The following is a 13,793-nucleotide window of genomic DNA, read 5'->3' on the forward strand; positions in this document are numbered from 1 at the left end:
TAAACAAACACATGTACGCTGCTATTCACATCGCATCATATGTAGATATTCGTTTTCATATACTCACAATACAAATCTATAATTTTAACGATCTGGGTTTTTTTTCTATATGCCTATAAGGGTTGAGAGCTTAAGTTTAAATATATATACATGTTTAAATATGGAGTAATTGTTTAGCCTATAGGCTATATATGTATGTCATTTCCCGTTTATTTTTGCCCACACTGTGGGCAAAAAAAATGAATCCTGCGGTATTGTTTCTGTTCAATTAAAAACAACAGCTTGCAAGCAATGCAGCCTAAAAAAGACAAGATTTTTAACAAAGATCCCCGTTTTTTTGCGGCACATTGCAACCTTCCCTTATCGCGTCGCGAGGGGTAGTCAGATTGTACTAAATTATGTCCAGCCAAGCCCCCTTGGTTCCATGGATTAAGAGATTAAAGTGGACCACTGGGCAATGCATCCCCCCTTTCCCCCTCATATTACTCGCATGATAATTGCCTAAACTGATTTGCACTTTCACAAAAGCTTTGCAGGACTCTTTGTAGCTCGAGCAGAGCAGACGCCCCTCAAAAACAAAACTCCGTCAGATTGGAAGACCTCAATGCAATATAAAACACTAAGGGACAGTGTATTTGTTAATTAAATACATTCTAGAATGCCCCAGCACCACCACCATGACGTGACGTCCGAATAGGTATAGGTTATAATGCCTAATTTATGCCCCGTCAGTATGACGGTGTCGCACACCGAAAGATAGCCGATCTACAAGCTCACACTGCCATGCATCTGCAACCATGCGAAGCTTTGTAGATCGGCTATTTTCGGTAAATATAATATGCTTAATCCGAATGATTTAGATTTTTAGTGGCAGCCAAAATGACATGCAGACACAAGGACTACATTTGACTATAAAAGCATAATTGTGTCGATCACGGCCTCTTAGACCGATGCCATGTGTTATAAAAATCAAAAAAACCCTATACTTTCACTGCGCGCAACATATTGATAAAACTTTATTGACAAAATATTGACAATTACATACTTCTTGGAAGTATACTTTGTGTTAAAATTGTAGCAAACTTAACACAAACACAAAATTATTTACATTCTGTAAAAGAGGGTTTAACAGAAACATTAAATTTTAGTATTTCTGTACATGGAATACGCATCAGTGCTTGAAGTTTTCTCGCCTCGGCTGTCAATTCTTGCAGTTAAAGTCCTTCGTGGCAACTTTCACGGGAGGGTCAAATCCTGACAGTATAGAGCCAGGATAGTGGGTTGTTATAAAGCTTTGGGTTAAAGGAATGTCCCTTTAAAGTAGCCTATACTCTATCTGTGGCATGATAAACTTTTATAAAGTTTATTTTTTATTTTATTTATTTTTTATTTCCCGAAATTCATTTTTTGTTATCTTTTCTTTAATAAAACACTATAACGCAGCATCGCTTTATACTTCATTGTTTTTCACAATCACTTTTACACGAGAATCAATTAATTAAAGACTGCACACTGTGTAAAAAGGAAAGAATCACAACACCTCTCAGTTTGAAAATAGAGTTAAAAGTTGTTTTGAGAAATAATTTTTGTCAAATTAAAACAGCTACTATAGAAGAAAAAAAGAAGGAAAAAATGGAAAAAACTATACCATGCAATTCAAGTTTTACAAAAAAAACAGTTTTTGTATTTTGGTATCTTGGGTGGACATGTTTTTTTCTTCCCTTTCTTACTTTTTTTTTCTTTTTTCTTTTTTTTTTTAAACTGCAGAAGTGCAAATGTCCAATGTGAATTGGAGGTGGGGGGGAATGTTGGCTGATGGGGCGGGCGGGGAGGGAGGGAGGGGTATAATGTAGTGGTGGTACGGTGGGTTCGGTTGGTGCGTGGTGCAAGGTGCTCGGATGCGTATAGGTACCGGTATAGGACCGCGACACTGTCAATCACTTTATGCCAGGGAGGGCAATTTGAAACGGACTGACAGACAGACAGACCGACGGACGGACGGTGTGTGTGTGACAACAGCACTGCCACCAACCAACCACCGGATCCCTCTCAACCTCAGCTGCCGATCTATCTCCGTAGATATTTGAAATGTGACATTGGCTTTACCCTCTCTCTGTCTCTCACTGTCCCGTTTCTCTACACACACAGCATCCTTTATCCATGTCATCCTCCACGACGCTGCTTGCTGCTGCTGCTGTCCCCACGTTATGTATAATAGTCTTTTTCTTTTTATATTAATCGTCTGAAGTGACGTCAATTTCCTCCGGGCTCTGCGACTGTTTCGTCGCCATTCTCCAACGGTTTATGTGATGTGTCCCTTTCTTCTTGCCTTGCGACTCCGAGCCCTCCTCTTCCAACTTTTGTCGTTTGAACTTGGTTCTTCGGTTCTGAAACCACACTTTTACCTGCGGGGAAAAACGAACATTGAAGTCAGGAATGGATTCAAGTAAAACAAACAAAAAACAAAAACAAAAACACGCCCTGCCTGCTGTGCGCAAAGCCACGCGTAAAGATTTTATTTGGATAATGTAAATAAATACGGTACATAGGCTATGTAGCCCTAGAACAAAGAGAATTCAGCTAAGTATAGGCTGTAGGAAGCCCTTGTAAACAAAACAAGTGGACGCGTGTGTTTTTGACGCAGTGACAAATGTAGGTCAGATATGCTACTGTGAATAACCCATTCGAGTATACATTGATACATGCGGAATGAATGAATGCGCTTCAGACCAATTACTATTTAAAATATATTTTTTAGACACGTCCCATTGACTGACTTGGCTCCTTTGAACAATACCAGGGGGAGTCTATAAACAGCCTAAATCGATAAACTGCCTTTTGCCGCTTTGTTACCCCGGCCTCAGCCCTTTTATACAGGCCTGTATGGCAGCTAAGGTGCATTTAATATGCCTTCACTCAGCTAATTGAAGTAGGTGATGGTTCATTTATCCCTTCAGCCCCTCCAAAGGCCCCCGTCCGTTTCGAGAGAGAGAGATAGAAAAAGCCGACACTGACACGCGGGGACAAAAGACACTGGCCCGTCCACAAGGCTGATAGGCTCAAACACGTTCTTAAATATGGCATGGGGGGAATTCATTGAATCAGCTTTTTTTCTTTCTTTCTTTGTATCGCCGTATGCCATAAAAAATGCTTAACTTGGTTAATTGCCCTCCATTTTGAATGGCAACATTCCCCCCCAAAACAAAGTCATTCGACCCCTCCTGGAATGAGGTTATAGACCCATATACAATGACTGTGGATTTAATCCTCTGCATGTGTTCGATTGAAAAACATTCATATATGCGCATCATGCTAAAAAGCACGCACTATAGTTATTGCCCGTATTTTTATTCACTTTAAATTTATATTCAGCACGCTCTGTGGCGCTCTCTGCTGCCCCGCACCTCCAACATATCTATAGGCCTATTTGTGTATAATGTGTAAAAGAAAACCGATGCCTTTCTTGCATCAAGAAATACACACTTAAACAACACGAGTGCTCTCAGCCATGCCTTGAACAATGTAGCTATTTTTTTGTTATATTGATATTTTCTTTATAAATACACCGAAATGACAAATGGATTAGGCCTATATATGCCAGACTTGACAATATACGCCAAGGCGGCACGTTGCATTGTAGTACTACTATAACCAATGAAATATCTATTTCACTATATGAAGTGCATTAAAATGTCTAGCCTGTATACGTGTGTTATTTGGTGGAAAAATAACAAAATGTATATGAAATATAGAGAGGCCCCAATTAAGGCCGTTTCTTACCTGAGTTTCTGTGAGACTAAGGCTGTGCGCGAGCTGTTTCCGTTCGGCTCCAACCACGTAATGGTTTTTTTCGAAAGCGTGCTCGAGCCGCAGTAGTTGTGACGGTGAAAATGCTGTCCGAATTCTTTTGGGCTTTCTGGCCAGTGCATTGTGCAAAAGGAAGCTCTCTGGACTTTGTTCATTACCTGTGAATTACCATAAAAGTGTATATACGTTAGGACCTTATTATAATTATTATTATGATTTAGATCAAGGTAATAAGACAATATTTCCATTAACTGGCCTATGATAAACACCATCAGAGGCAGAGCAACTTTTTTGTAGGCCTATTTAGATCAATAAACCTTCGCTGAAGACACATATAAAAGCAAAAACAAAATATAAAACAATAAACAATGTCCCCACATAATGTGCTCTTGCTCTGCTAAATATGCTTAAAATAAGTAATAAGGTGGTTTGTTTTATATAGGGGGCCGATGTTGAATGCAGATATTTTAATACCTTTGCGTAAACACTGACAAAGCCACCTGGATTAAACCCATCGACGCAGCAAACAATAGTCAAGACTTCACAGGTGTATAATTAAATTAGCTCAAGGATATATTTTTATTGGATTTTAGCTCAAGGATATCCTCGATAAATGAAGTCAAAAATGTACGCAGCAAATACAAATACAACTAGCGACTAGGGGTTTACACAATAATTAGACCAAATGCTTATCATTGGGCTGCAGATAGCAATGGCCGTTCCTTAATTTAGCAGGGCATGTTGGCAAAACATGTAATTATTGGTGACAGAAATACAAAAAAAATGTGCAACCACAAGCAAAACAAAAGAAAATACATTAATGTGATTGCATTGGTTAATGAACATGTAATACTGGATACTGCTTTGACATAATGACCCAATAACAATAGTAATTTACATTAGACAATTTGTTTAAATTGCCAGAAACGTGAGAATCCTCATCAAAACAGCACCCAACAAATTTATCTTCCATTAGAACTGTTCCCAAATCTGTGTATTTATTTTAAACACCAAATTATATGGAGGAGAATGTAAAGTGTTGCATTTTTGCTGTTGTTATTATTATTATTATTCGTTCAATAATGATTCGCGTTTCACATTTTTGTGGTTTTGTTGGTTTTAGTTTCACCACGCATGAAATTAATCAAGTTTGATCAAGAATTAGACCAAAAGTCAAAAAAATTCAATGAAATAGCAAGGTTCGTGTTGAAAAGGCCGGCCTGTCAGCAGGACAACGGCAGCCAAAATAAGACACGGGGAAATCTATAAATATAATTCGATAGGCCTTTTTTTCCTTTATTTTATTTGTATTTTTATGAAAACATACAATGAAATTAGCAACACGACTCACCTTGGAATCTGTGACCCAAGTACCTATATCTATGTATTAACCAGGGGTAGAAAGTCGAGGGGTCCCTTTGCTGATGGCTCGCGAAAAGAGGGTGCGGACTGTGCGACGACGAGAGCGGGTGATGGCCGGCCAGGGCGTGCGGCGGCGGCACCGAGTGCACCGGGACGTTCGAGGGGTGGGAGACCGCCTCTGCGAACACCAAGTCCGGGTTGGAGTAGACGCCCCGGCCGCCGGAGTGGAAGCCGTTCAGAAAGGGGTTCATCTGGCCGGAGTTTGCATAGCTCAGCGCCGCCGGTCGTATGGGTTCCTCGGACCTCGACAGCGGCAGAGGATTATCCTTCGCTACCAGAGACTCTATCGTGAAACACCGCTTGGGTGTCGGCTGAAACATGGCTTGATAGTCGAGATTCCCCAGCTTAAGTTTGGGAGTGTTGCAGCAGGGCGTTCTCGCTAAAACAAAACAAAAAAAATTACTCCACTCCACTACACACACACGCACCCAAGAAGAAAAGTTTCTCGGCAATAAATAAGTTGCGAAAAAGGCGACGGGGCTTGGAGGAAGGAAAAACAAAACAAAATAAAGCCCCCAAAACGGCAACAAAAAATCGCGACGAAAGTGGTCGCCTTTACTCCAGACAATCCATAGATGTGATCGTTTTTCCTCAGCCGGGTTGTGCAAGCGATTTGTTAGTTCATGAGGCTAATTAGCGCTGGAGTCACATAAACAGCTTCCTCTGAAGCCTGTAATGGCATGGTGATTGGTCGACTGCTGCTCGCCTTAAGGTTGAAGAGGGAAGAGGCTTCAAGTGCGTCAATAGGAATAGGAGAGAGAGAGAGAGAGACTCTGAGAGTGAGAGAGAGAGAGAGAGAGAGAGAGAGGCGGACTCGAGCAAAAACGGAACGGATTCGTTCAGAACCCACATCATCATGTTCAGAAACAGTGAAAACACACTCAGCTGAGCCAGTAGAAAAAAAGCATGCTGAAGGTATACTTACGTTTGCATTTATGTGTGTGCCCCGCCGCCGATGAGGCCTATACATGACAGACATGTTCGACTTCAACTATAGGATAGGGGGGCATGATGTAGGCCAGGGTTATAGGACTTTAGTGGTCATTTCAAATATATAAGGTGAGGTCTACATGGATATACATCATACATGTACTGCATGGTCTCTGTGTGTGTGTGTGTGTGTGTGTGTGTGTGTGTGTGTGTGTGTGTGTGTGTGTGTGTGTGTGTGTGTGTGTGTGTGTGTGTGTGTGTGTGTGTGCGTGCGTGTGTGTGCGCGTGCGCGCGCGCGCATGTTGATTAAACATCCAATGAGCTATTTTTAGGGACAGGCCTATAATTAGCAGATATTAATTAATGGATGCAGAAGCACGATTAGACTATTATTTGCATTCGTTTATTTTTAACGTTTTATTTTATTGCATTATTTATTTATTTTTTACACCAACCCGGCATATATACTCCGTCCAATTGGCTGCATGGATATTTAGGTCGACAGCGGTGCTGTGACTTGCATGGGTTTATAATAATGTCAAGTGCATGCTAGCCTATATGCAGTCAGTGAATGAATTGCCTGGAAATTGTAATAATGCACATTCGATGTGTTCATCGAATATGGGACGTTTTTTAGCACATTCATTCATACCAAATGTGCAGGTGTTTGTTGGAGTGACTAGCCTACACCTAGGCTATAATCTAGGCTACATATGGCATATATTCTCGAAGGGAGTAATGATTCAGACAACCAACACACGATGGGATTTAAGCTTTTTAGAGACCATTTATACGGTCTAGCATAAGCCTATCGTTTTTCACAGACCTCAGTTTAAGGCCTTTATAAATTGATATAGGTGGGCTAAGGGGGGGATTTCCCGTCATCAGTTAAGCTATAGGGCTACTGTTGAGAAATCAATAAAGATGTAGGCCTATAACACTAGAGAGTCTGGGATTACAGAATGATCATAGGCGATGTAATGGATTCATGTACAAATGGTGTTCAGCCCCAACCCCACCGTTCAACTCACTATAAGCGCTGGTTAGTGTTTAGCCTATATCCTTTAGTGGGAACGTTATATAGGCCTTGAAGATCTGTTGTTGATTTCAAGAACACAACAATATTTTTCGTAGATAGCCTACTATTTATTTAAATTATACAAATAATATATATGTATTAATATTATTATTAGTATAGGTCTATAACATTAATGGTAAACATACAGGGTATTATTGATATATCCCGGATGGATCTGTTTTAATGTAGCGTAGACGAATAGAAGTCCTATAGTTTGCACAGACGAACAGCTCAATTCATAATAACATCTCCAATTTGTTTCAGTCTTTAAAATCAATAAGCTGAAAAGCATGGCATGAATGCGCTGAACTTGATACAATTCAATATTTAGGCTAACGAATATAACACTGTAATAATGTCGTATCATCAAGGTTAAAGTATAACTTCCTTATAGGAAAAATATTGAGCTATTAAAAAAAAATCAAACACGTGGGTCAGTGACAGTGATTGTATGTTTCGACATAATTTTACAAATATCAAGTGCCAGCGTTAGATTTGCCTCTTTAGTTATATCCAGCCTATGGGGAAAACGTCCATAGAATTATTAAAAATACCTTAGGTCTACTGGCATTAAATCTATATTTAAAAATCCGATATACAAATGATTATGACTATTTTTGGAGACTCATGTCACCTGTCAAATGTGCAAAGCCTAATGCTTCCACAGCGCGACACTTGGGCATCATTTCACGGGGAAATGCGTTGAGCGTTTTTTTTCTCCACAGCTTAAAACAAATCAATATACATCAACCGGTTATGCCAAACGTGTAGTTAAATTTAGAGTTAATGAGTTGAGAGGACTGATAATGGGAAGAAATCTAAGGATATTAAAACGCATTATTATGATGTTTATGACCTGCTGGCGCCAAGGGCAACATCACAACTTTCCTTCCTGGAAAGAAAGTGAAGCGCTCTGGTGATCCTGTCCTGTCAACATAGTGCTTTTACGCCATCCAGTGGGCACAAGGTGAAAGTGCGATTTGAGTCGTTTGGTCTGTAGTATAATAGCAAACAGTGTTGTCTTTGGCAGCACATTTTGATTTTTAGTTTTAGTCAGTCTCTTGAATAGCTTTCATTTAGTTTGTCACATTTTAGTCAACTGGAATGTTTTAGTGTTAGTCTAGTTTTAGTCGACTAAATATCATGAGATTTTAGTCGACTAAATCTGCAGTTGATTTAGTCGACTAAATTTTATTTTGTCGGGCTAATTGATGCCGTCGTAATGGCTGATTTTACACGTTCTGAAAATAGCAGATCTACAAGCTCACAACGCGTCGCGCTGCGACGTGCTGTGAGCTTGTAGATCAATAATAAATAATACACACACACACACACACACACACAAATATACCACAGTGGTATAGCTGTGGACGGTGGGACGGACATTTAACATCTGGAATAAGATCGTCAAATCTGTAGGCCTACTGCCATAGACCTACTGCATGCTGAAGAAACCTGGAGGACCAGCATGAATCACATCACCAATAAACTGCAGACTTGATCATCAATCTCTGGCCAAACCGTATCGATAAGACCCGAGGTCAATTCTAAAAATAATTCTTCTAAATCCTAAAAGTTTTCTGAAAACTGTTTCAGAATGTTTCTGTCAGTGGTTCTCACCTTTTTCATGTCAAGGACCCCTAGAATTATGTGTATTTGGCTGCAGACCCCCATCTGAAAATATGTTGTTCCAGGGACCCCCCAGAAGCAAAGATTTGAGTTAAAAACGTTCGCTCTGAAAGAATAATACATTCAAAGATGAGCTTTTAGATCTGCTATTTTTCAATAGCTGAAGTATAACATGATGCTTTAAAACACCAAAAGGGGTTCCAGAATGGGATGTCAACCTGTGGGAACGCACCAGACAAGAACCAGATTGGTAGATGGTAGACGAGTGGAAAATAATCATCAATGGCCTATACTGTATGTTCCGAAAGGAACGTAAAGGCCTAAAGTCATATATGTCGTCAGAATATCTTCTCTACATGTAGTAGAAATGATATGATATATGTACACACACTGACACACTACTATCTATGCCCATCCGTGTGTGTAAGTCATGCTGACATTTCTACTGGCTGTTTCAACCTTTATTTTAATTGGAAGACTATTCAACTTGAACCATTTATGATTTGACTTCAAATAAAAATACCAAAAATAATAAACATTAACTCACTGTCTCACTCCAATGTGCAAATCAGTTTTCAATGTCAGCAACATATACTCACAGCCGACATCAAAACAAGAACTCACTTAAGACGGACCTCATCTCGAGGCTACCAACATGTTTTGTTCAATTTGAGCAGATGCTGAATCTCAGTTATTTGTATACCAAAGCATGCCATTTGGGTCTAAAGATCAGTTGCATTAATGCAGACTGGTTCCTCCAACAGTGGTTGTAAACAAATCCACTGACCATGGTTTCCCTAACCGGACCACACAAGAATGATATGAATGGAGTTGATATCACACGGGCAGACCACATCAGTTCAGTCACACGAGAGAGACTCGGAGTAACTGCTGCTCCTTCGCCTGGAAAGGAGCCAGCTTAGGTGGTTCGGGCATCTGGTTAGGATGCCTCTCGGGCGTCTCCCTATAGGGAGGTCCTCGAAGCACGTCCCACTGGGAGGACCAATGCACAGTTGGAGGAAACACATTGACTCACTGGCCTTGGAACGCCTCGGGATCCCCCAGGAGGAAGTCACTAATGTTGCTCTGGAGAGGGAAGTCTGGAACACTCTGGTGGAGCTGTTGCCCCCGCAACCCGACTACGGATAAGCGGTTGAAGATGGATGGAGACCACATCAGAAATGTAGACCTCCCATCAGGGCCGGATTTAGCCAGCCCCACTCAGGGTTAGAATTGTAAGGGGGGGCGACTCCGCCGGCGTGGGTGGGGTGTCAAACCCACATTGGGTGGGCAGGACGCACGTTTGGGTGGGCTATGCCCACCCCTGCCCCCCCCTAGAACCGGCCCTGCCTCCCATATGGTCAGCGCTAGAGAGGGCCACTATAGTTCCACCACACTCACTCCAGAGGGCCACTATAGTTCCACACTCACTCCAGAGGGCCACTATACTTCCACACTCACTCCAGAGGGCCACTATACTTCCACACTCACTCCAGAGGGCCACTATAGTTCCACACTCACTCCAGATGGCCACTATACTTCCACACTCACCCCAGAGGGCCACTATAGTTCCACACTCACTCCAGAGGGCCACTATAGTCCCACAGTCACTCCAGAGGGCCACTATACTTCCACACTCACTCCAGAGGGCCACTATAGTTCCACACTCACTCCAGAGGGCCACTATAGTTCCACAGTCACTCCAGAGGGCCACTATAGCTCCACACTCACTCCAGAGGGCCACTATACTTCCACACTCACTCCAGAGGGCCACTATAGTTCCACACTCACTCCAGAGGGCCACTATACTTCCACACTCACTCCAGAGGGCCACTATACTTCCACACTCACTCCAGAGGGCCACTATAGTTCCACACTCACTCCAGAGGGCCACTATAGTTCCACACTCACTCCAGAGGGCTACTATAGTTCCACACTCACTCCAGAGGGCCACTATAGTTCCACACTCACTCCAGAGGGCCACATTGCAGATGCTGTCGTAGCAAAAATAGCAGATCTACAAGCTCAAAACGTGTCAGTGCTTCACAAGCTTAGATCTGCTATTTCTGCTATTATATTAATTGAAATCCAGATATTTATTTTTTGCCATTTTTTAATTGGAATCCTGAAAAGTATTTTCTTAATTACATTTCAAATGCATTTAGTTATATTTATTTTAACTTTATGAAAGACATTTTAATACTAGTCATTAAGCTACTAATATAGACTGAAAAACACCTGAAATCAATACTATATCAGTAATCCGATATTAACCTGCATTACGTGAAGGTTAAAAACATTCGCTCTGAAAGAATATGTTCAGAGATTTGCGCCACATTTTCACGATTTTTCAAAAATAACAGAACTACGAGCTTGTAGTTCTGCTATTTTTCAATAGCTAAAGCTAAACATAATGCTTAAAACTCCAAAAAGGGTTCCCGTCCGAAATGGGTTCTGAGAGAGAGGAGGATGAGGCTGGCTGGGCAAGGTCAGTCACCCGGAACTTGTGACGAGCAAACTGACGATATGGGAGCGAATGTGAGGTACAGCTGGAAGGGGAACGCGGGCGGCACACCACGTCAGGGGTGGGCAACTTTGACGATGCAGAGGGCCACTATAGTTTCACACTGACTCCAGAGGGCCACAGCATATTACTGTCGTAGCAAAAAATAGCCGATCTACAAGCTTTTTGCTATATTTTAATTGAAATCCTCAATAATCTTTTGCTATTTTTGAATTGGAATCCTGAAAAGTTTTTATTTAATTTCAAATGCATTTAGTTATACTTTATGAACTGAATACAAATACACTGCATTGGACATAAAAATAGACAATAACATTGTACTAGTCATTCAGCTACTAATATAGTAAATAAAAAAGTAATTCAAGTGGGTTATGTTTGCATGTTTGGAATTGTAACAGAAGAAATCAATAATATATCAATATTCTAATATTGACCATGCTGGCTGGATTAAGTGATGGTGGGGGCCGCATGTGGCCCCCGGGCCGCCAGTTGCCCATGTATGACCTACGTCCTACCGTAGGAGCAGCACGCACACACACACACACACACACAGCTGCATGACAACAGAGCTACTGTAGCACACTGGTTCCCAAACATTTCATGTCAAGGACCCCCAAATTGACACCAATTAGCCCGTGGACACCCATTTGAAAAGATATACCAGGGACCCTAATAAGAGAAGATATTTACGGCTCTAGCAGTCCTTCTCAACCCGGTCCTTTGGGAACCATTGCTGTAGCAAATGGTGAAGAGCTGATGCTGGATAGGAGGAAGTGGAGAGCTGCCATCCAAGATTCCCAAATTTGGGTACTGTATAGTCCACATTCTCACATCTCACCAAAAGGGGCACTATAGTTCTCTTATGGACATCACATTGACAAATGTCTATTGTCCGCACTGAATTCTTCCTATTTTTAATTCTCGTTGAGTCGTTAGCCCTGCCGTTTGCGATCATATGCACCGTTATGAACCGATCGATAAACGCATAGTTTTTTTTCTGTCATTGACCCATTCAATTTACGGTCAAATCTGCGTTTGGATGGAGGGCACGCAACAAAAATAAGAGCTCAAAATAAATGCATAGTAGTCCGGCAGCCGGGGTTGACGGGTGGGAAATTTGGTATATAGTCTTTTTTATTGGCATAAATTATTGTCTATATACATACATTCATGAATCCACTTGCTGACCGGCTGTGCATATCGGGCAATTGTTTTTTATAGGCTAGGGGTTTCTTGTGACCCGACCATTAACATCCTATGTAAACCTGCTCTTTACTCAGGTTTAACACAAAAATCACTCTCCCGTTTGCAATTAGTGCAAAATGCCGCCGCTAGGCTTTTAACCAACACCAAAAAGCGTGATCATATCACCCCTGTCTTGATGTCGCTTCACTGGCTTCCGGTCAACTATAGAGTTGATTTTAAAGTTATTAGAATCTCCTTTAAGGCTCAAAGAGGTCTTGCCCCTAGCTACTGTATATCGCAGAGCTCTTGCCCCCTCACGACCCTCCTCGCAGCCTGAGGCAAGGGGCTCCTAAAAATCCGTGCACTCGGGACCACTTGGCAGTGTGAGCGATTGAAGTGCACTCCGGATCGCTGCAATGTGAAAGCATTGAATACAATTGAATAGAGTACTCGGATACGGATCGATGCGATGTGAAAGCATTGCATACAGTTGAATGAAGAGTACTCTGATACGGATCGATGCAATGTGAAAGCATTGAATACAGTTGAATGAAGTGTACTCTGATACGGATCGATGCAATGTGAAAGCATTGAATACAGTTGAATGAAGTGTACTCTGATACGGATCGATGCAATGTGAAAGCATTGAATACAGTTGAATGAAGAGTACTCTGATACGGATCGATGCAATGTGAAAGCATTGAATACAGTTGAATGAAGTGTACTCTGATACGGATCGATGCAATGTGAAAGCATTGAATACAGTTGAATGAAGTGTACTCTGATACGGATCGATGCAATGTGAAAGCATTGAATAAAGAGTACTCTGATACGGATCGATGTGAAAGCATTGAATACAGTTGAATGAAGTGTACTCGGATACAGCTCGATGCAATGTGAAAGCATTGAATACAGTTGAATGAAGTGTACTCTGATACGGATCGCTGCAATGTGAAAGCTTTGAATACAGTTGAATGAAGTGTACTCGGATACGGATCGATGCAATGTGAAAGCATTGAATACAGTTGAATGAAGTGTACTCGGGTGCGGCAGAATCAAGGCCAATGTGAATCATGGCCAGCGGGGGGGCAACCAGGCAATCGTATTCAGCATTCAGGTTTGAATCAAACGGACTCGGTGTGAATCTGCCCTAAGATCACCTTCAGTATTAAGCATCATGTTGTTTGTGAAAATATGGACGTAAAGGACAAATGCAAG

The 13,793-nt window shown here is 41.5% G+C and overlaps 1 protein-coding gene across 1 annotated transcript; it reads right to left on the reverse strand.

The window, feature by feature from the left end:
* Positions 1-1,791: 1,791 nt before the first annotated feature.
* Positions 1,792-5,777, reverse strand: emx2 (empty spiracles homeobox 2). Its single transcript, XM_079512180.1, has 3 exons — positions 5,159-5,777; positions 3,781-3,965; positions 1,792-2,405 (listed from the first exon to the last, which is right to left on the reverse strand). The coding sequence occupies exons 1-3, from the start codon at positions 5,547-5,549 to the stop codon at positions 2,235-2,237; spliced, it is 747 nt and encodes a 248-aa protein (XP_079368306.1). The 5' UTR covers positions 5,550-5,777; the 3' UTR covers positions 1,792-2,234.
* Positions 5,778-13,793: the final 8,016 nt, after the last annotated feature.

Source organism: Electrona antarctica, assembly GCF_951216825.1.
Source record: "Electrona antarctica genome assembly, chromosome: 10".
Lineage (NCBI taxonomy): Eukaryota > Metazoa > Chordata > Actinopteri > Myctophiformes > Myctophidae > Electrona > Electrona antarctica.